This window comes from Bombus pyrosoma, linkage group LG6, assembly GCF_014825855.1.
Source record: "Bombus pyrosoma isolate SC7728 linkage group LG6, ASM1482585v1, whole genome shotgun sequence".
Lineage (NCBI taxonomy): Eukaryota > Metazoa > Arthropoda > Insecta > Hymenoptera > Apidae > Bombus > Bombus pyrosoma.
In genome coordinates this window covers 10,451,234-10,473,424 of record NC_057775.1, presented here as the reverse complement: position 1 = coordinate 10,473,424, position 22,191 = coordinate 10,451,234, and the positions used below count along the sequence as shown (strand labels likewise).

Below are 22,191 nucleotides of genomic sequence, written 5' to 3'. Positions count from 1 at the left end.
TAATAATCAAATTTAATTCACAGAAAAAATTTCTACACGTCGTTATTAATTATTAATAACTCTTAATAGATAAATCAAATCGTACTATTTTGAAACGTACTCGAGCGCAGATTACACGTGTTTCGTCTAACGATGCTTTGAAAAACTAACGAGATACGATCTATACAGGAGAAAAAGAATGTGCTGGAAACCGTACGACCTCGTATCGAAGGGAACTTCCGCAGTAAGAAAAGCGCCATTGGCTAAACCGATAAACACCAGAAAGCTTTAGCCATGCGACTACGTTGAAAAATGTTTTGCTTCGAGGCTTCTTTACTGCTCCTGAGTTAGGAATATCCTTTTGATGATACAATCCATGTCATGGATAAGGGTTTCCTTTTTTGATGCAAAATCTCAATGATACATCGTGGCAACTGTGAAATAAAGTACCAAGGGAGTGAAAAATTGCATGGATGACGAATGATTAAAACATGTGAATAGATGTTTACGCTGAAATATCGTTTGCGAGCGAAGGGTAGTTCGAACAATGTACTTATACGGGGAATTATCATGCATAGCATCGCGTAGAAATTTGATCACACGTGGCAAGAACGTGTATTGTCTGTGTGAGATTTAGAGGCAGAGTGCAGATCTTTATGCAAATTCGTATTTTCGAGAATATAGTTAAAAAAGTGATCTCGGTAAAAAAAAAAATTATTTTACTTACATCTGATGTATCTTTTTTTTTAAATTCATTTCTGTGTAATTTGGTACTTTCAAATTTTTTATACACGCATAAAAATCCGTAGATTATTTATAAAAATTTGATACGATTAAATCAAGAGAACGCGCGTATCAAAAGGATCGTATTATGTTAAATAGATCATATTAAGTTAAGCTTACGAGAGTTGTGAAATAGAGAGTGATAGCATGTTACAACTTGAAGAAATTATAATTTCACTAAATTCCATGATACCACGCTTGGAAGCTGAAGCATATCCTTCGATAATACTTGTAAAAATATGAATAATGCTGAAACATTTGCAGCGTTATTAATAACGTTACCCTTGTCCAGAGTCGTTTACTAAAATGATACATTTAATTTCCCGGGCACAATTCTACAAAGTTTTACAAAAAGAACGGATTATTATAAAAAATTTTGCATAATGCTAATGTAAGACACGAAAGACGTGACAGATAGTCCTCGTTGTCTGACATAATTTCACACGATTTCACAACGTGCTACCACTTCCGCTATTATTAGGCTCTTCTTCTTCTTTCCCTCCTTCCTGATCTGCTTCGTCGTTTCCTTCCTCGTTGGCATTCAATTTACTTGTTTCGTTGTCGTCATTGGAATATTTCATATTTAATTGCTGCGATTGTTGTTTTTGAGGGCTGCGATGCTGCGATATCGATCTCCTATATTGTTTGCCAAATCCGTCGTGTCTGGATTCTGGACACGTCGAGTTTCTCCTCCTCGCTGCAAAATAATTTATACAACTCTTTTCGCTTAATCGTATCAGAGTTCGTGTAACACCTGTTGACAAAATAAGTCAGGACAGAAAAGAGAACAAAATCTCTGTCATTTATCGCATTTGTGGCTTTTTGTTGCAACAAAAAAAAATGGGTTCTTTATCATTTGTCATTTACATCTGCCCTTATGCCACAAATTGAATCAAGTATTATAATCGCCAGTCTTCTGACAATGAGCTCAATGAGACACAATAGGCGAGCAGAGGTTTAATTTCGCCAAGCTTTGAAAAATGTCCTCGGCGACTAAATATAGAGAAAGTCTACGCGAGACAAATCGTTCTTTTCCCCTAGAGAAGAGGCCCTAAATTTAGCCGTAAACTTGGAGGCTCTAAAAACGAAGGAAGCAACGGCTGAAAAGGGACCAAAGGGAAGGAACATTCAGCTAGATATCGATATTTTGGTAAAAGTCAATTGAAATGAAATCAATTAATACATAGAGAACCTACAAAGAGGACTGCGCGTAGTAAACGCGAGCGTTGTTATTGTAACTCGAGGTAAAGTGTTTTTTATCCAAGGACTTTGTTATTAAACGTATCGTTCAATAACAGAAGATTGTTTATTGTTCATTTCATTTCAATTAACCATCAACTTGATACCGAAGATATAAAAGGTACGAATCTCCAGCGAATGTGATACGCGTACATAAAAATTCAATTTTGTAAGCAAAGCTGTACTCTGTCGATTGGAAGAAGATGGAAGGTTTCGTTTTATCTATATTATTTTTTTATCACTTTTTACGTAAGATCGAAACTTTTATATCCATCTTTAGAGGTTTACGCTGTATATCCATAAAGAGGAGCAATACAACGAGGAATTAGTAAAAGCATTTCAGAGATTTTGCTTTGAGTGCACTTAAGTAACCTGCAAGTAAAAATGTTGCGGTTTCGATTTTTCTCCTTTTTACCTGGTTTCTTTTTTCCGAAAAATCCTTTGTCTTCGGACGAGCACGATATCAAGATGGGCTCTTATCAGAATATAAAATATCTCGTCAAAATATAAATAGCAAAAACATCAAATAGCAGAAAAAAAGCAAATAGCAGATAATAAAAATATAAATTACATAAATTTTGCTAATCGCGGTTAATTGCCAATTATTCTAACACCGGTAATTTCATGCATCGTGTTTCACGATCTAATAACTCGCAAATTGCATAACATTCCATAAGATTAATCTTTTACTTATAGTCAATTTACTCTAATTTTATTTAGTTTTCGTATATTGCTGCTCCGAGTCGGCCAAAGTGTCTGGGTATTTGTAAGTAGCATTGTATGTAGTTTTTACCTTTGGCCTTTCTATCCTCGTAGTCGCTACAGTCCGACAAATCGCTGTAGTTACTTGGATCCCTCCGCTTCGTCTTGGTTCTTTTACGATTAGGCGAATCCGACGTGTTTCCAATATCTGCTTCAAGCCTGCTGTTCGAGATCTTGTGTCGCGGTGACCGAACACTTTCCTCCTTTTCTTTGTACTTCAGCTTCCGTATCTCTCCGATGTGCTTTGGCTCGTCGCGTTTTCTGGATCTGTTACGACGTTTTCGTCTTTTCTGACTATCGCTGCGCCTTCGTCTTTTCTCGCCGTGTGACCTCCTGCGTTTCTCCCTTAAACAATTAATTTCCACCGTTCTATCATTCATTCCTTATTATATTCGACATATATTAGATTCTTAAACGTTAGAGTCGTTGATGATTCAAGTAAAACTTCTGCCTTGAAAATTCCTTCGAACAAACGTTTTGCTTCGATGGGAAAAAGTCAGATACTTCAGAAATCTAGCGAAGGAATAATTGTATGTAATAATTGTATCTATGTAAGATAAGGAACAATCGTATAATGTTTGACAAAGATTTTGACAAGTATTTTAAGTCTTTTCCAAATCCTGCAACAGTGTGAAAATCAAGCTTGAACGCTTAAACGATTCGGTATAGCAACAGAACGTGAAAAAATACGTTTACCTATGAACATTTGAGATGAAACGCAATATGAGTCAGTAGAAATAGCTATTTTCTGATATAGTGGAATATCTTTATTTCCCTGACGTTTAAAAATGGAAAAAATCATTTCTTATAAAAATGGAGAATATACTTTTCTATGAGAATGAGAAGCACACGTTTGTGCGTATTTTTTGAAACGCGCGCACTGGGCTTTAAGATCTCTAAAACCTTGTCTAGAAATAGAGGATATTCCTATCTGCGTAAGTCTTATAAAAGAAATAGAGGATGTTCTTTCAATCAGAAAGAGGGATACATACTCGATGAGTTCTATAGAAAACACCTTTTTTAAATCTATAAAATTTCTTATAAAAATAGCGAATGTTCTTTTCTATAGGGCTGAAGGATATATACACTTCTACGTGGTCTTTGAAATACAATTTTTTTTAAATCTATAAAACTTTCTATAGAAATGGAAAATGCCTTTTCCTGTAAGAACGAGGAATATGTATTTATACGTGTTCGTTGGAATGCAGTGCTTTTAAAGCTGCAGTCGCATTACAGAAATATGACTTTTCGGGTAAAGCGAAAATTGTATGGAGCAACCGATTTTCAATTGATCTAAAGTTTTTCGGAATGGAAGTATCGGAATATTGACAGAATAGTTATCGAACAGTGTCTTTTTTTTTAATCTTTCTATTTTCTTTCAGCAAAGTAGTTGTTCTTTCTATCTCGTCTCATCAAAATGTTTTCGCTACCTAATTCTTTTATTATTATAGTATTATATTTTAACGAAATCACGAAAAATTATTCAAGCTCGCGTTAAAAGCGCCTTTTCTACTCATATCGTTATAACGAATTACAGTTTTAACCACCGCACTGTGCCGAAAACACAGTTCCGCAAGTACTTGGCAAACATTTAATCTAGAATTTCCAAAGACACTATGAGCAGTTCGAAAGCAATTATACATTTTGGTATCTAACATCTATAAATTCAGATGTTGGAAACTTATGATTTAACACTTTACACTGACAGTTAAATCCATATAATGTTATTACTAATGTTATTCTAATCCGTATAGTAGTAAAAATTTGTTGAACTATATCAACCTTGTTGCATTATTATTCGCCCCAATTTTTTGAGTTTCTGTTTTATGTAGAGTTTAAAAAAACCGCTCAAAATTCTTCAATACTCCCCCAGGTTTTCAGAATATCGTCAAATAGCTTTTTATTGCTACGCGTTACCTTAATCGGTCTTAAAGGAAGCAAAATTTCAAGAAAGATATGGAAAAAATGTGAACTGATTTAAGATTACTGGCAATTAATCTAAGCGTTAATGTTACTCTAAGGTTTAATTTATTTACTCGAGATATTGATCATCTTATCATGACATTTTTTAATTTTTAATGGAAATATGCAAATATATAGAATATACATATTTCTTAGATTTCCTATAGAATATACATATTTTTAAGGTTGTAGAGATTAATTTCTCAAAGTGCTTAGAGCAAAGGTATAGCTGCTCGGGGATCGTGTCAATTTAACGATTACCTACGTAAAGGGACAAGTTGACATTCTGCTCCTCGTGACGTCTGCGTTTAACATCGTTTTACGAAGACGAGAACTTGCGTAACTATATTATCCGACTGATATTAATTGGATCATAGTCTCACTAGTCCCAGAGAATCATAGAAAGTTATAATGAAACGCGATTGAGCATGCTATTAAAGTACAGAGGACAAACGTTCTTGCTATCCAAGATACTTTCTCCCGCATGATCTAAGAAATAAACACGTTCATCGCGTACCGATTAATTAACACGATCTGATTAGTTAATAGTGTGGTAAATAACAATTGAAAAATAGTGATAGAAGTTACCGCAAATTCCATTCGTTGATTTGAGTTAGATTGCGAGTATCTTTGCAAACATGCATTTTTTTTAACACAACTGAAAAAGTTGCACCTAAATACTGATTTGTTCCACTCTCTAAGTATTATAGCGAGTGCTCTATTTTGGATACGTTATACATAGTTCTGTATTTTACTCTATTTCTGCACGTTTCAATTTCCAATAAACGCACGAATGCTCGTATTTTGATTGTAGTATATCGATTCTCGAAATATATAATGTAGCGGTGTTTAGCGTGATAAAAACTCAAAAACGTAAAGACTCTGCGTTCAATCGTAATTAATCGATCGTTAAATAATTAACCTATTTTCCTCTTCGTCGTTGGATTGACTTCTTGAAGACGTTTGTTGTATGTCGGATATGTTCGTCCCATCGGCAGATCTCTGTTCGTTATTCTCCTTCACGGACTGCTTAATCGGAGCTGGATTTAACGTGAACACTGCCTTGTAACGACCACTTCTATGCCGCAACAATCCGGCATTCACCGCGTGCTTCAGAGCCCGATGAACCTGAAAGCTTTTCTCATAAGAAACGACAAATGGGAAGCTTGCGGGTAACGCCGAGCGCATTTTCGTGTTTTATAATTGAGAAGTTGAGAGGACAAAAATAATGGAAATACCAAAAATTTGTAATCCAAGTCCTATTTCAAGGCGTCTATGTAAAAATACCAGAGGCAAAAATTCTCAACGTACAAAAAATATGCTATTGTTACAGTACACCGTTTATCGCTTAAATAATGTAAACTTTCATTATTTACCATATTACCGCTTATTTTTGACAACGTATATTTTAAGTACAATGTTGTGAATAATTATAGACACAAACACGTCGCTTGTATTACTTCTTCGAGATTCCTGAGAAACCACTAATTGTGTCTGGATATGTGGAGAGAAATTATTTTTTTTAAATCGAACGTCGTATGATGTCAGGAGATGTTACATGGCGAAATATTTCCTTTCATAACCGAAATAATAGACAGAGAAACGATTTTTCAACGAGTGCTCCTATTCATACAGTTGCGACTACAAAATAATGGTTTCAAGATTTCGGAAACCAACTATGGGGAACAACATAGAATTTCTTCAACAATTTCAATCAAAAACTTTAAGGTCCTCAATAGATGCACCTTGGTATGTTACCAACGAAACAATACATCGCGACCTTAAGATACCTACAGTTAAAGAAGAAATATCCAAATTCAGTAATAGATACAACACAAGAATTAACAATCACCAAAACCCATTAGTTGATACGACGGATCAGATCCGCAGGCTAAAAAGACATTACCCTTTAGATTTAAACATTAGATTCAGCTGGAATCAAACATACGATAATCATTTATTATTTACGTTATAGTACCACGCCAGAATAATTTACTTATAATTCTCAATGAGAATTGATTGTAAACTACTTCCAAATAAAAAAAAAGATTTTGGAATAGCATTATTACCATGACCATCTTTGAGTCTCGATCTGAAACCGATCGAGAACTTGCGGAGAATTGTACAATAGCAAAAAAGATTTACGCTCAGGATAAGCTGCCTATAGAAAATATCGTGGAACTTAAGAAAGGAATAAAATCCGCATGGGCGAATATTCGAAAGGAAACTTTAAATAAGTTGGTGGATATTGCACCTAACAGATTAATAGAAGTAATCAGAAATAAAGGAAAATCCACTGAATATTGAGCGAAAACGTAACAAAGTTAACATCGAGTTTATATTCTTTCACAGTCAAAAACACAATTTTAAGAGGAAATTTCATTTCTTCCAAACTTCAAAAGAAGAAAATTTTCGTTTGATGTATCTTCAGTGTTCTTTTATATTATAATATGAAATTACACGAACGATTTTGCCAATTCCGTTTCAGTATTATGACAAATCTACAAATAGGCTCGATTTTACAATTATTCACGGCACGGTATAAAACTACAGTCAAATCAAGCTGCAGTAAGTTTGTTCTCCATAATCATTATAGATACGTATAATAGGATATTAGAATCCGATTAAATTGGCTCTTGAGAGCCAATATGTATAAAACAATATGAGAAAACTAGCGTTTGTAATTTTCATGCTGTTTGCAAAGCTACAAATATTAGCAGACTCTTTATCTCCAGATTCTTTAATTTTTAAATTATGAGACAGATTAAGAAGCTTCTTCTAAACTGATAGCAAGACATTCAATGCTAATACTACCAGTGATATTTAAATAGCACATATATGCATTTATATGTATTATAAATATAATAAAAATATTATTGTAATGTTTATTAATATGTAATTTAGATTTATATTGTAATGACTCCATAAAAAGGTAGCGAGTGTTGCTTCTAATTGCTAATTCGTCATTAATTTGTACAGTGTGCGCAAATTCGCATATTGTTATTACAAATTGACCAGAGTGGCCGTATACTTATGAGCGATCGTGTATACAAATTTAGTGAGGAAACAAACAGTCAAAAGTGTGACTAATCCTAGTGTTGGTAATTTCATTATTTGTACGTTCTACTTGAAATTGTTCTGAAATTATATAATTTACTAACATAATTTTATTGAATGTTAAATACCACTAATATAACATTAAGATAAGTAGGAGCAAACACTGTCTGTTCGAATGTATAATCGTTAGAAGTTGCGGCATTAAGGAAAATGCTGGAAAATGTGCCTTCTTCCACGAAAGATGGAAGCTTCGAGGCGTCTGATGGATCGTCAAAGATGTTCGAAGATTCTTAGAGCGCTTCGAATTGTTTGACAACCATCTACAGCATTATTTTGAAAATCTTGTAAATTCACGGAACCAGCCCTTCACAGAGCGTTCGCTTTTCTATTATTTATTACGTAATTTCAAGAAATTTCTAATTTTTAATTTTCTCAAAGAGAAAATTTTCGCGAATGCTAAAGACTAAAAATAGAAATCGAACCGTAGATAAAGCTAAAGATGAGCTTCAAGGATTAAAATACTAAAAATACTAAAATATTAAAAATATTTGTGAACGATTGAACAAATCGCTCCTCCTCTTCTCGATTTTTAAGTTATTAATTATTTGGAGCAACATCCTTCAGAATTTACTTACGCGTAGGTGAAACAAATAATTTCATAATCGAAATCCATGTATCTTTAAATTTTCAAATTTGGCTATTATATAAAAAAAAGAGACACTTCGATAAGTATCTTAGAAATTTTTCAAATCGTTTGAAATCCTAGGAGCAATGGGAAAAATTCGTCTTTCGTTACGGTACCGTTCTTTACTAAATCGTTTGATTTGCATCATGAATATACAATGAAACTCGTCCCACACTTGAAAAATCAAACCACTCTTTAGGATTGCGAAAATTAATATTGGAATAAACAGAAAGAAACGAGAGAAACGTAAGAAAATGGTATGATTTTCAATTGACAATGTCGAATCACTAGAAATCGTAGGAAATTAATTTACGTTCACCCCTCTGTCACCTGCATCGTCAAGTTCCTCGGGGCGCTCTTGGAAGTTTGTCGAAGGAAGTCGAGGACATCTCGAGCGGTCGATCCTTTCCCCTCACATAGATGCACCACGGCATCGAGTACGCGATTCATTAGTCGTGGATTCGACGCGTACACCATAGTTGATTCGCTTCCAACTTCCTGCAACTATGCTGCATGGAAATATAAAATAATATGTATAATATATATAATACAATTATATAAATATGTAATAAATATGATATATTAATAGATATAAAGTATTAAATATAATATAATTATATAATGTATTATATATATAAGATGTACATATATAATATAATATATATATATATAAATTTATTAATAATAATAATATATATACAATCATATTAGATTGTACCAAAAGTTTTATTCGTTTTATGAAAAAATAATGGATGCACAACATTTTTCTTTTATATTATTTTCCTGAATTATATGTGATCCATTTAGAACTAAAAAAAAAGTTATACAAATACAAATTTTAGTACTACAAAATGGATCATACATAATGCAATAAAATAATATAAAACAAAAAAAATAAAGCGAAAGAAACTTTTGGAATAACCTAATATATGTAATACATGTATAGTATAGTATATATATATAATACGTGCAACATGTGATGTAATAAATAACTAATAATATTAATAAATAAGAATGATTAATTATATACTGTAATATAATACGTAAATATAAATATGTATAATATAGTAATACGCAGGGTGTCCACTGTATGAAAAAATAGTTCAGACAAAAAGTGAATGGCTTCTAAAGGGGTATAATTTGGTGTAACTATATTTTTTTGGATGGATAAGCAGGTAAAGATCATATGAATGCAAAGGTAACGCAAATATAAGAATACCGCTTCGCGTCTTTTCTTGTCTCTTATACATTACGTTAGACAAATTAAAGTTAACATATCTGCTGAACTAAAATAGTTTTTCGATATGGATAGGTTAACACATTGTTGTAGGGAATACCGAGACGGATCGATTATTGTGTTTAAAATTACATGATTCCATTTACAAAAACGTACATCACCTTCATACGATCTCTATCTGGCCATGTACAAAACGACTAAATACTCTGGATTTACGTCCCCTTTGAAATCATTCACTTTTTGTCTGAACCATTTTTTATAATACAATTGATAGTTTTCCAGTAATTTGCATGATTTTTTTATAACCGGGCACACTGTATAAAGTACCTGTACAATATACACCCTGTATAATAATAATAGTAGAATAAAATACGATAAAAATAGATAATAACGAAATAAATAATGGACTTTGAAAATAATTGTTAACTTTATCGTTGTTACAGCTTATTTTTAATGGATCAGTTCTTCTATATCAAATTGATGATTCAGATAATTTACTCATATCATTCAAAAGTCTAATTATAAAAATGATTGAAAACAGAATTTCGAATTTATTAATTTACATAATAAGCATTTATGCTAAATATTTTAGGAGTATGTATTGTTATTACTATGTGCACGGTAACGAGTATAGAAAGAGGTGGTTGTCTCTATGATAAATGAGAATATAATTTAAAAGAAAGTAGATAGTAAGATACGACTTTTACCTCCTGAAGATTTAAATCCTAAGAGAACGTAGGTATTCGAATCATAACATTGCCGAAATAAATCGATGGTATAATTATGCAAATTGGAATTTCTCCAAACCACAAATTTAATTAGAACATATCGAATTCTACTAGGATCAACAGCAAACTGACGCGTAATGCAACGCGTTGCTGGGCAGTTTTATTGTCATTTTTTAATCTCGATTCTGCGATCAAACGTTGCTAATTTCAATAGCTACGTTTAATGTGTCAGTTTGATAGAAATTGTATCATTTCATCGAAAATACCGAAATCATAAAACGATACTACAACTTGACATACATTTGTTCTCCTTTTTTTTTTTTTTGTCTGAAATACTTGAGTTTCCTCGCGATAAAATATAGAGATAATTAAATTGTATTTTCTGAATATCTTCTAATTAATTCCAAAAACTGTATTACAATTACACGATGATTGTGTAATGACATGAACGTTATATATATTTTATAGCGATATAATGAGCATAATCTGTTTTATACAGAAACACAAATTTATTATTTAAGTACCATATATATGAACACAGTGTGCAAGATGTTTACATTATCAATGATATTGTAATTACATTATTATAATTATTCTATTTAACAAATATGCAACCGTTAATTTATAACTTGTAATTTACCAGTTTATTATTGTAATAATAATAATTTATAGATTGTCAAATTATTATGTACAATTCGATGCAGTTTCGATCTATAATATTATTTGCTACTTAACTACTTTCACATACAAGCTATCCCTCTCAAACACAAGCTTTTTAATACAATAATGATCTAACGTCAATCTTGTGCTTATCTTTACACAGTTATCTCAGCTATCTTCTTATACGAGAATATTGTCACGTACTGTTCGATCACACACAACCTCCCTCAAAAGTATCAGTACACTCGATGGTTTACTATCAGAGAATCGGTTAGTCGATCAGAGAAGAAGTATGATTCAAAATACACGACAAAAATGTAGAGATCTACTTGCAACCTCTATAAAAAAACAACGAATCGATATAATTGAATAATGAATTTTTTATTTTGATCTAAATCTGCATTGGAAGAAATTGCAATAGAGAAATTTGCTCAAAATCGAATGGAAATTTAGAATTTGGTATGTAAAATCGTTTACGACATATATGAAGTCAAATAACACCAAATAGAATGGACAAACTAATAATACGTATGTATAGGATACGGTGAAAAATTATTAAACCAAAGTCTGAACGATATCTTTTACTCCGCAAAGAAAGAAGTTCAATGGTGCGGAATTTAGGTGATCTACGAGAAGCGTTACCATGGTAAATTTATCACAATCGTTGTATTCTACTATTCTATATGACACTACAATGACTTCGTCTATATCATTTTCGCACGAGTCTACTTCCTTATTTTCTTCTGTTACTTCATGCAACAAAAGTTTGCCATGTACTCTCTTTGGTGTTTCCTTGGTTTTTTCAGTTTTTTCATGATCAATTAGTCACGTGCTACCATATTGCTGTTATCTTTTAAACTTAAATTTTTATGAATTCATATAACAGAAGGTTTAACTAACAGAACGTTCATATATCATAACCTCCATATAATAGAACGTTTAATTAACAAAACGTTCGTATAATAAAACGTTCATAAAGTAGAAGGTTCATATAGTAGAACGTTCAACTAGCAGAATGTTCACACAATAAAACGTTCTAGTAATAAAAAAGTTCAACGAACAGGACGTTCATGTAATATAACCTCCATATAACAGAACATTTTACTAACAAAACGTTCGTATAATAGAACATTCAACTAACAGAATGTTCATAAAGCAGAAGGTTCATATAGTAGAACGTTTAACTATTACAATGTTCACGTAATAAAACGTTCTAATAATAAAAAAGTTCAACTAACAGAACTTTCATGTAACAGAACGTTCATATAACGTAACGTCTAAATAATAGAACGTTGAACTAACAGAACGTTTATATAACAAAACATTCACACAACGGGTGTTCATATAACGATAGATCTACTACATTCTAGAATTTTGGAAAATGGCTAGGACGAAAGGTTGAACGTGAAGTGACCTAATTATCGACGAATGTCGCGGTGAGCTAAATTGCAAGTCAAACGCACCCTCGGAAGTACCTTTCCCCCAGTGTTGCTTTCGCACTCGCGTGTGTACTCTCGTAGGACGACGTGTTTACCAGTCGAGGCATGTTTACTGGAATTTGCGGCCTGTTCGTTTTCCAACGTGAACGCCATCGCAAAGACCGTTTTCAACCGTTTTGTATTCTCCGTTGACTAGAGCTCCGACCGAGTTTCAACGGTGGAAACGATATCCACGATGACCACAAAGGAAGAACGGATGAATTAATTCGCTAATTCCTTTCTGCATCCGTCAATTGGCTGCACCCGCACGTCCGTCCTTTGGGTCGCGGTTACAGAATAGTATTAATTATCGCCGATCAACCTCGTAATTGAAACGTTCTCCACAGGACGTGAATGCACGTACTCAAGCGTGATGCGGAATCATTGTTCGATGCACAGCTTGAACGGCGAATTTCATTGATCGAAGAAAATACGACGATTCGAGGTTCTTTAAGCAAATTGCGTGTCGTTGAAGGATTTAGAGAGGACCAAGAGATGATTGGTTGATTGTAAAATACTTAGCGTAATGTTGTACGTTTGTCCAAGGTTTTTCGTTTATGATATCTATTTCAGAAGAATAAACAGTCGTTACAGATGAGATACAGTTATCGATTACAATTAGTTATCGCGTAGTCATAGGTAGGATTGAAAATTGTAAATTATAAATTATTAGTGGAAATAATTAGTAACATAACATTTGCAATTTTTCCGATCAATTTATATCACGGAATTTTGTCTTTTAACATTACAAATTGTAAAACGAAATTCCAATGATTTGCTTCCTGTATGATCGACTTCGTAAATAAAATTTTCAGTATTTATGATCTTCTTAAAATTAGTATTAAATTATTATTCAACGTATGTATTTCGATCGTTCTATAGCAAAGTTATTACAATCTAGAACTTTGATTCGTTATCGTTGCTAATCCTTTGGTCTATTTTTTACTGTATTCCCAAACCTGAATTTTTCAAATCATTAAAAAGATAATTTTTTTCCAGTCCTCCCCAGAGAGAGCTTCCGTCGTTAAAATATCATTCATCGAATGTTTAACGAACTTCCGCCATGAATTTGCCTCTTTTTTTTCTTCTCTCTTCTTCTGTTCGCCTGCGCCATTTGCCGCGTAATAAAACCGGAATAATTTTGAATTTTATTTTCACTCGTCGATGAATGAATCACCATCAGCGGCACACTCGACGAAGTTTCACCATCGACGTTCTACCCGGAATAACCGATCGAATGGACTCTCGAAACGGATTCGATTCGACTGTTCGCTAGCAAAAATTGTTCCTCTCTAATTCGAGCAGTTCTCTGTAAAACTACTTTACAGGATAACGCCATTCTGTATAAATATTCGTATATCATAAACCATTGGGTTATTGTATAAATTGTGTCGCTATATTAAAAAGGTTAAATTACTTATACGCTACATTATTACGGGCAATGTGTTTGGAAAGAAACAAATGATTAAATAGATAGATTGATAGAACTACAGGGAAAAAAGATCTTTTGTTCTTTATTTAGATGTAAAATGGAAGAAGTAAAAATATCAAGCAGAATATCTTGCTTTTAAAAATATTTAAAGGAAAACATAGTTGTTTTAAACAAACTATAAATTTGTAATGTTTGAATATCGTAATTATATCTTAGAATAAAAAGAACTTAGACTAGTTATAGTCTCTATTAAAAAAAAAAGGAAAAAACGAAATAATCGCCGATTATTTGTTATATTTTGTTATATTATCCATCGTACTTTTGATATTATAGCATCACTTTGAACAATACATTTTTGTTGAAACACTAACCGTTGTTCTTCTGAATATCTTATTTCAGAAATAGAAGGTATCCGAACGCTAGGCGTTTTAATCGAATTGATGAATGAATTAGGACGCATTGCGAGGGAGGATCGGTCCCAAGACATCATGAAGCAGCGAGTCCTACTGGCCCTCGCCAACTTGATCACCTCCTACGCATCTTTCCTGTAAGTACTTTTTAAATTATTTTTAAGAAATCTTATAATTAAAAATATAAATATAATTAGAAAAATCTACAGCGGTCCATGACCGTTAAGAAAGGTTCAAGGTTCAAGCGCATGTTTTTTTTTTATTTAATAATTTACATTCACAATTTGTCCAATTTGGACATTTGGTGAAATTAAGCGCATGTGTTGGCTACATGACCTGCGAAACGATGTCAGAAACTAGAACGTCGTAAAAGAAAAACCCTGAAACTTATAAAAATGCGCAAGGGCTGTCGATAATAAAAAGAACCGTTTCCCTAACCCCGAAAGAAAACTTTCTCTTTCGAGGGCAACCTATATAAAGGGAAACGAGAAAAGCTCGAAACTGTTAGTCACAGAAGTCAGTCAGAAACATACGTTACGAATTGCGGTGCGCGGAAATCTACGCTGACCGCGGCGTTCGTCGCACGCACTTCCTCGTTGGCCCTTACCATTTCGAACACTCGCGATTTACGGAAACGATGCCTTAATGTGGCACTAACGTTCGCCTCTATCAAAGAAATACTCCGCGGATTGATCGAACAACGAGTTTATGAATATACTGAGCCGGACTTGACAATCTTATTCGTGCGCGTTACCTGGTCCGTACTGGTACCGTTCTTCATTTGCTCGCCGTCGATTAAATTTCACTTACCACTCGCAACGTATGTCGAAAGAGAAAGTTTTCTTTCTGGATAGGGAAACAGTTTTTTTCTTTTATTATCGAAGGCCTTTTTTTTCTTTTTATTTGGAAAAATTTTACAATCAATTCTCATTGAGAATTATAAGTAAATTATTCTGGCGTGGTACTATATCATGTATAATAGGAGATTATCGTCTGTTTGATTCTAGCTGAATCTAATGTTTAAATCTAGAGGGTAATGTCTTTTTAGTCTGCGAATATGATCCGTCGTGTCAAGTAATTAAGTAACTAATGGGTTTTGGTGGTTGTTAACGCTTATGTTATATCTATTACTGAATTTGGATATTTCTTCTTTAACCGTGGGTACCTTAAGGTCGCGATGTATTGTTTCATTGGTAACATACCAAGGTGCATCTATTAAGGATCTTAGAGTTTTCGATTAGAATCGTATCGAAGGCTCTTGCGCATTTTTGTAATTCCTAGAGTTTATTCCTTTACGACGTCCTAGCCAGGGTTTTTTCTTTTACGACGCCTTAGTCTTGGACGTCGTTTCGCAGATCACGTGGCCAACACAACCTGGACCTTTCTTTACGGCTATGAGCCGCTACAAATCTTATAATTGTAATCTTATAAATATAAATAAAAGCATCTTAACGAAAGCGTAGAAAGACAGTTTAACACTGCATTAACTATATATTCGATTTACTATACTAAAGAAAAGCAAAATAACATCACATAACTTTGCCTTATCTAAAAAAAAAAATTGTTTACGCAATAATACAAAGAAAATAAATGAGAATAATAAATAAACGATTAGAACAAAATCAGATTAATAACAGGAAGACATATGTTAACAAAAATTGCATTAACGTATTCCATCATCGGTAATAATCAAAGCAAAGTCAATTTCTTGTATCAAAGCGTCGCGTCTCGTCGTAAATCATTAAAATGAAATTACAGATATCATAGAAATATTTAGACTAATAAAAATGATACGTCAAATCATCTGATAACAGAGACACTTAAGTACAATATGATCAAGTCGTACGATTGATCTTATGTGATGGGTCAAGTTCTCAGCTCAGGATGTATTTTCCAGTGTCCGTTCGACGAGAAACCGTGAATGCAACGATGGAATATTCGAAGTTGGATGAGCGTCGTAATGCAGATCGTTGGAATCCTGTTTGATTTGAACCCTCTTGTCAGACAATTAACCCAATTCGAGGCAGTCGCTGAATAACACTCCATTTCTTGGCGTTATTCTCATAATTGTCCATTTCCTCGTTTCATCATGCGAACAATTTAATTTAGAATTTCGAAAACATCATATCTCGTTCGATGTATGCTCTGATCGTTCTAAAGTGGCGTGAAGACATATGTAAAATAATTTTTTCTTGCAACAATATTGATTTTCTCATATAAATGCAATTATCTTGGACGACGTATAAAGAAGGAATAATTAAGTAAATGACTATCGATCGAGTAAATTAATCGTAATTCTCTGTTCACGAAGGTGTAAAGGACCTATGACCTTTATATAACTCATATACAAATCATAATTGTAAATCATATAACTATAGTGAACTTCAGAATATGCCCGTCCAAAAATATTTGTGAAAGAATTTACATAAATCTGACGTGATCTACACACGGTCTAAATCCGGTGCACAAATTTTTTGTAATCGCGCCAAAAAGTTCCTTCCATTCGTACAAGAATTTGTTTTATTTTTCTACTCCTTTGTATCTTGTATATATATATCATTCATCGTAGTCTCTTGAAGCGTACGACACGGTCATTCAAGAACAAACTCCTTCACTCCTTCCAAATATTTCGAGAAACTTTCGTTCAGTTTTCAAATTCCAGCATTTGTCGAAACGAACGAGTAGAGATTTAATTTTCTCAACAGCGAAGTGCTGCTGACTTGTACGAATCGAGCGACGAAACATCGATTTTCATCATAGATCTGTAATTGGCAAGAAATTTTGCTGTCTCCGGAAGAAGCGAAAAATTCTCGTCGATCCACAAAGAGAATTCGCCTTGGTATTTACATAAAAGACTAGCAAGGGGTCGAGGAGGAAGTTAATCAGCTATATGAAAGAAAGAACGTTCCTTGGAAAGCATCACTCGGATTCTTATTTCCCTCGCAAACAGGTCAACTGTCTTTTAATAATTTCAATATGTAAATCCTTACATAAGCATATCCAAAGCCTCTTACATGTGTATCTCGACGATGCGCCGCTTATATCGTCACGAGGCAAAAGTTGTTCATGGTGCATCGATCTGTACGGAAGAGACGCGGCGAGAAGAATCGAGAGATCGAAAGGTATGATGTCAGCAAACAAAGAGGACCGCTAGTATAGGAGATCCTGGAAAATAGAGTAGTAGACGGGAATGGTAACGGGTAACAGTAGCAACGTGTCCGATCGAGCAGCTGGTTTTCATCGTGACCTAAAAGAACGGACAGGCATTAAAATGCCGCTTTATTTCGGTTTAAAAACGATCCAGCCGCAATTTTCGTTCTATCCTGGCGAAATTTCCTCGTCCCAATTTCCACCCCCCGAGTGTGTACACTGTGCCACGTGTACACATGTGCTGCTTGTACCGTGAAACATAAACGAAACGGCATTGAACACGAGAAAAAAAAATGAGGCACCAGGGCCAAAAAGCTTACTGTTTTTCTGTTTAGTGTCCCTTCTGTATCTTTTTTTTCAATTCTTTTTCTATTTTTTTCTTTTTTTCCGAGAAGGATAAAAGAAAATAGAGAAGAGGGAAGAGAGAGAGAGAAATTTATTAATTTACATAGGAAGAGAAAATGTTTAGGCTCGACAAATTTACTATTTCTCTGTCTAGTGTCTCTTTTACTTTTTTACAGTTCTTTTTCTATGCTTTTTCCCGAGTGAAGGTAACAAAAAATAGAGAGAAGAGAGGGAGAGATACCCTCGAAATTTATTAATTTACATAGAGAAAGGAAATGTTTAGACTGGACAAATTTACTGTTTCTCTGTTTAGTATCCTTTTTACTTCTTTAAAATTCTTTTTCTATGCTTTTTCCCGAGTGAAAGTAAAAAAGAAATAGAGAAAGGAGAAGGAGAGAAACCCTCGAGATTTATTAATTTACATAAAGAGAGAATATGTTTAGGCTCAACAAATTTACTGTTTCTCTGTTTAGTGACCTTCTTACTTTTTTAAATTCTCTTTCCGAGTGAAGGTAAAAGAAAATAGGGGGAAGAAAGTGAGAGAGAAACGCTTGAGGTATATTAGTTTAACTAGAAAGAGAAAATGTTTGAGGTGGGCCGAGAATGTGTTTGCGTTTCTGTGGATTCTTTTCGTTTTCAGTCTTTTTTGGTGTCTTTTTTCAAAAAGGTGAATGACAATACGATGTTTTGCACGGGTATACGTGGAAGTAATTTTGCTATTTCACAGCTAAAGTCGAAGGGAGAACAAATATGATGTTTCACAGGGGAAGGGGGTCACGCTGGAGAATTTTCAGTTCACTGATCAAAGTAGACTCGGTAAAAAAGCGTTTCGATTCGTAGGATGAATCAGAGATTTGTAACGTGGGTACACATTCAGTCATTGGCATAAAAAGTTCTCTAAAATACTACAAATTAGAGAGTTTATAAAATCATATATATCGTTGGGCAATTTCTCAAATATTTAAATATTCAAATAACACTAAGAAGATAAATAACAAGGATAAATATTGTTAAACTTCAAGTAGCTGAAATATCTTTTCCGTTACTCTTATTACTTTTCTATGTATTTATCAACCATTAAAAATTATTAATATAAATTAAATCCATCTGATTTAATCCTAATCGTATCAAAATTCAGCTACAAACTGTTTCAAAAATTTACAAATACTCTCTACATTGCTATACTTTTCCTTCTATCCGTCCCTTTGCATCTCTCACTCCTCTCCGACGATCCCTTTCGCAATAGCCGTGTGGTACAAAGCAACTTTAGTTTGCGATAACAGCTAACACTATGGTACGACCAAATGTCCTCGATACTTTCAAATGTAGAGGATACGGAAACCAAAACGACCTAGCACGTGCTTTGCAAAGACTTGTTTTGTAATGCGTTTACAAAAGCTTATGCGCTAACACACACGAATTTGCGAGTGAATCGAAAATTTATAACATTCGAAAGATTAAAAGAATGAACGAAGAATGGTATAAAATAGTTGCATCGAGTAAATCAAGTTTTAATATTTTAACACATCAGCAAAGCAAGAGTGTTCAATGAATTTATGAAAAATATGAATTTCCATAAATACTAACAATTATAGTGAATAAATAAAAAGTATAGTGAAAGTAGGGAGAGAAGGAATATTCTTTGTTCTAGCGAATTAATTAACATACTGAATATTTGGTATCATCCAACGTGAACATTTTTATTTTACAATAATTTCGGGTCCGATGATTCTGTAATCTTAGTAGTCATCGGTAAAGTACTTTCTACAGAGTAAAATCTACAACTAAAAATGGACATTCCTTGTTTTTCTCTTATAGGCGTTATAACACGTTCGAGCTTCAAAACCACGATATTCCAAGTAGTTGCTAGTTTGCAACGATGCGAACTCGATAAATAGCCAGGCCTCTGTATATGCTAAAATTGATGGAGTAATCGAAACTCCTTGGGCTATTAGTGACCTCGAGGAATATCAGTTAACGATTCGCGGATTTGTTACATGTGTGCGATAACTGGACTGTGGATTTCAATGCATTTTTATATTTTCATGAGTATGACTAAAGAAATTGATTTTAAATACAGTTTCATCCACCAAATATTGTAATGCAAATAAATACTTAGCGGCAGAGATAACATTGAAATTGTTAAATAGATTCCTCCATTTTTCATTATATTAGGTTGTCCCAAAAGTTTCTTTCGTTTCATAAAGAAATAACAGGTACACAACATTTTTTGTTCTATATTATATTATTGAATTATCTAATTATCCATTTTATTGAATTGTTCCGATAGAACAAAATGGATCATACATAATTCAGTAAAATAATATAAAACAAAAAATGTTGTGCATCTATTATTTTCGTGTAAAACGAAAGAAAATTTTGAGACAACTTAATACCTGACATTTTTAATACTTCACATTCAGACGTTTTCAAAACACTGCGATCTTGCGTCTTTTACACCATCCGCCACTGAGATAAAAACTTTTAAATTCGATAGGACGATATAAGAAATTAAAGCGACTGCTCCGAACTAACTGGCTGTTTTCGAAACGTGAACATTGGGAAACGTGTTTCGGCAATGCCAGCGGCGCATGGAATTTTTAAGTTTGTATTTCGATAACGCATACTGCAAAAGACGCGTGTCTATGGCGTTTTTAAAACGTCTGGACAACCTGTACATATTATGTGCATTTTTGCCCTGTTAATCATATTTATTCAGCATTTCAGAAATCAGTAGTTGGTTAATTAGTTAGAAATGAGTTAGATAAGATAGCTCTTTTCGTATAAGATTTTTAATTTTTTAAATCGCTCTTAAAGAGAAAAAATCAATCCACTTTACAAAATTTCTTTCTCTGAATTACCTCTACTTGTCCTATTTGATTCTCTTAAAATCACGCACTTTTTACTGATGTATAGACCGATCGTTTTGAAAAATGTTTCAGAGCGGCTACTGGAGCGAAAGCGTCCACGAGGCAGAGGACGCAGAGCAACAATCACAGCAACATCAGCGAGCTACTGGACAATCTTCTTCGCGGTTACGACAACAGCGTCAGACCAGACTTCGGTGGTCCACCAGCCACGGTTGAGGTCGACATCATGGTGCGCAGTATGGGTCCGATTTCCGAAGTCGATATGGTTCGTATCTCTTTGTTTCCCTTTGTTTCTCTCAGCAGCAGCAGCAGCCTGGCTACTTGATAGATAGCCATACACAATTGCCTGAGATCTCATTCATCGTGGTACAAATTCGATTTCATTCGTTACATGATTCGATAGGAGTAGAAGCAGTTTTGTGAGTTTCTATTTGCAGAATGTGCGCATTACACATACGAATGTAAGCATTACACGTATGCATAGACAGTTCGTGAATTAATTAAAGAAATGAAAAAATAAAAAGAAACAAAGGTTAGTGTATTTTTATAGAATTAGTATTTTGTTAAATATTAATAAGGAAGAATGAGATTGTTGTATTTTATTGTATTTCTTTATGATGTCGAGGCTTATGTCTTTCACGATCTTTCTTGAATATATACGCGCTTGATATATTCTCTTTCTATAGCTTAATGTTTTTTCTTTCTTCCATTATTATTTAATTTGTACTTTACAATTTGTCCAGCTGGACATTTGGTAAATAACGCTTAATGCATTTCTTAAAATTAAACCTTATTTTACTATCTGTCTAAATATAACTGTATCTTGTGGTTCGCTTTATTTCGTCACTCTAAGACTTATCTGCCAAAGCATTTATATATATATATATAAAGGAATGAGATTATTTCCGATTTATCGAAACCAAGTGCAAAACTTATTTGCTCGAATTATACACGAAGTTTTTGCGCCAATACTTCTATTGGATAATGTATTATTATCGTGGAATACTATAATGGTAAAGAAGAGGATCTCGTTGGTTAAAAAGTTTTATCGAATACGAATTTACAAGAGTAAGAAGAACGAAATCTCTGCGCAGACATATTCAATGGATTGCTACTTTCGGCAGTCGTGGGTGGATCGACGTTTGGCTTTTCAAGGTGGCAAAGAAACTCTGGCGCTCAGTATATCGATGCTGGCAAGAATCTGGAAGCCGGATACGTACTTTTACAATGGAAAGCACAGTTATTTACACACGATAACCAGCCCTAATAAGTTCGTCAGGCTCTATCAAGACGGCAGAGTGCTGTATAGTTCAAGGTAAGTGAATATTTTACACGATTTATATTTTTCTATAATTTACAATATTTTGCATAATTTTTAATATTTATTGCCGACGGTTGCTTCTCATTGTCCTCG

The 22,191-nt window shown here is 33.6% G+C and overlaps 2 protein-coding genes across 2 annotated transcripts in view; one reads left to right on the top strand and one right to left on the bottom strand.

Moving 5' to 3' along the window:
• The window catches only part of LOC122568370 (gamma-aminobutyric acid receptor alpha-like), a 106,959-nt gene that overhangs the window by 32,781 nt on the left and 51,987 nt on the right, over positions 1-22,191 (top strand). Inside the window, exons 3-5 of the mRNA XM_043728046.1 lie at positions 14,402-14,549; positions 20,850-21,042; positions 21,872-22,092. Coding sequence (XP_043583981.1) covers positions 14,443-14,549; positions 20,850-21,042; positions 21,872-22,092 — 521 coding nt within the window. The 5' untranslated portion in view covers positions 14,402-14,442. The remainder of the gene's footprint in view (positions 1-14,401; positions 14,550-20,849; positions 21,043-21,871; positions 22,093-22,191) is intronic.
• Positions 1,212-8,944, bottom strand: LOC122568375 (luc7-like protein 3). Its single transcript, XM_043728054.1, has 4 exons — positions 8,798-8,944; positions 5,648-5,853; positions 2,795-3,108; positions 1,212-1,459 (listed from the first exon to the last, which is right to left on the bottom strand). Exons 1-4 carry the CDS (start codon positions 8,942-8,944, stop codon positions 1,212-1,214), a joined length of 915 nt encoding a protein of 304 aa, XP_043583989.1.

Bases quoted from the DNA above. Each gene is read 5' to 3' on its own strand.
- LOC122568375 (XM_043728054.1), bottom strand. From the start codon at position 8,944: ATGGTGTACGCGTCGAATCCACGACTAATGAATCGCGTACTCGATGCC. The intron at 5,854-8,797 runs GTGACAGAGGGG...AAAAGCTTTCAG, and splicing joins CGAGGAACTTGACGATGCAG to GTTCATCGGGCTCTGAAGCA. The intron at 1,460-2,794 runs GTAAAAACTACA...ATTATTTTGCAG, and splicing joins CGAGGATAGAAAGGCCAAAG to CGAGGAGGAGAAACTCGACG.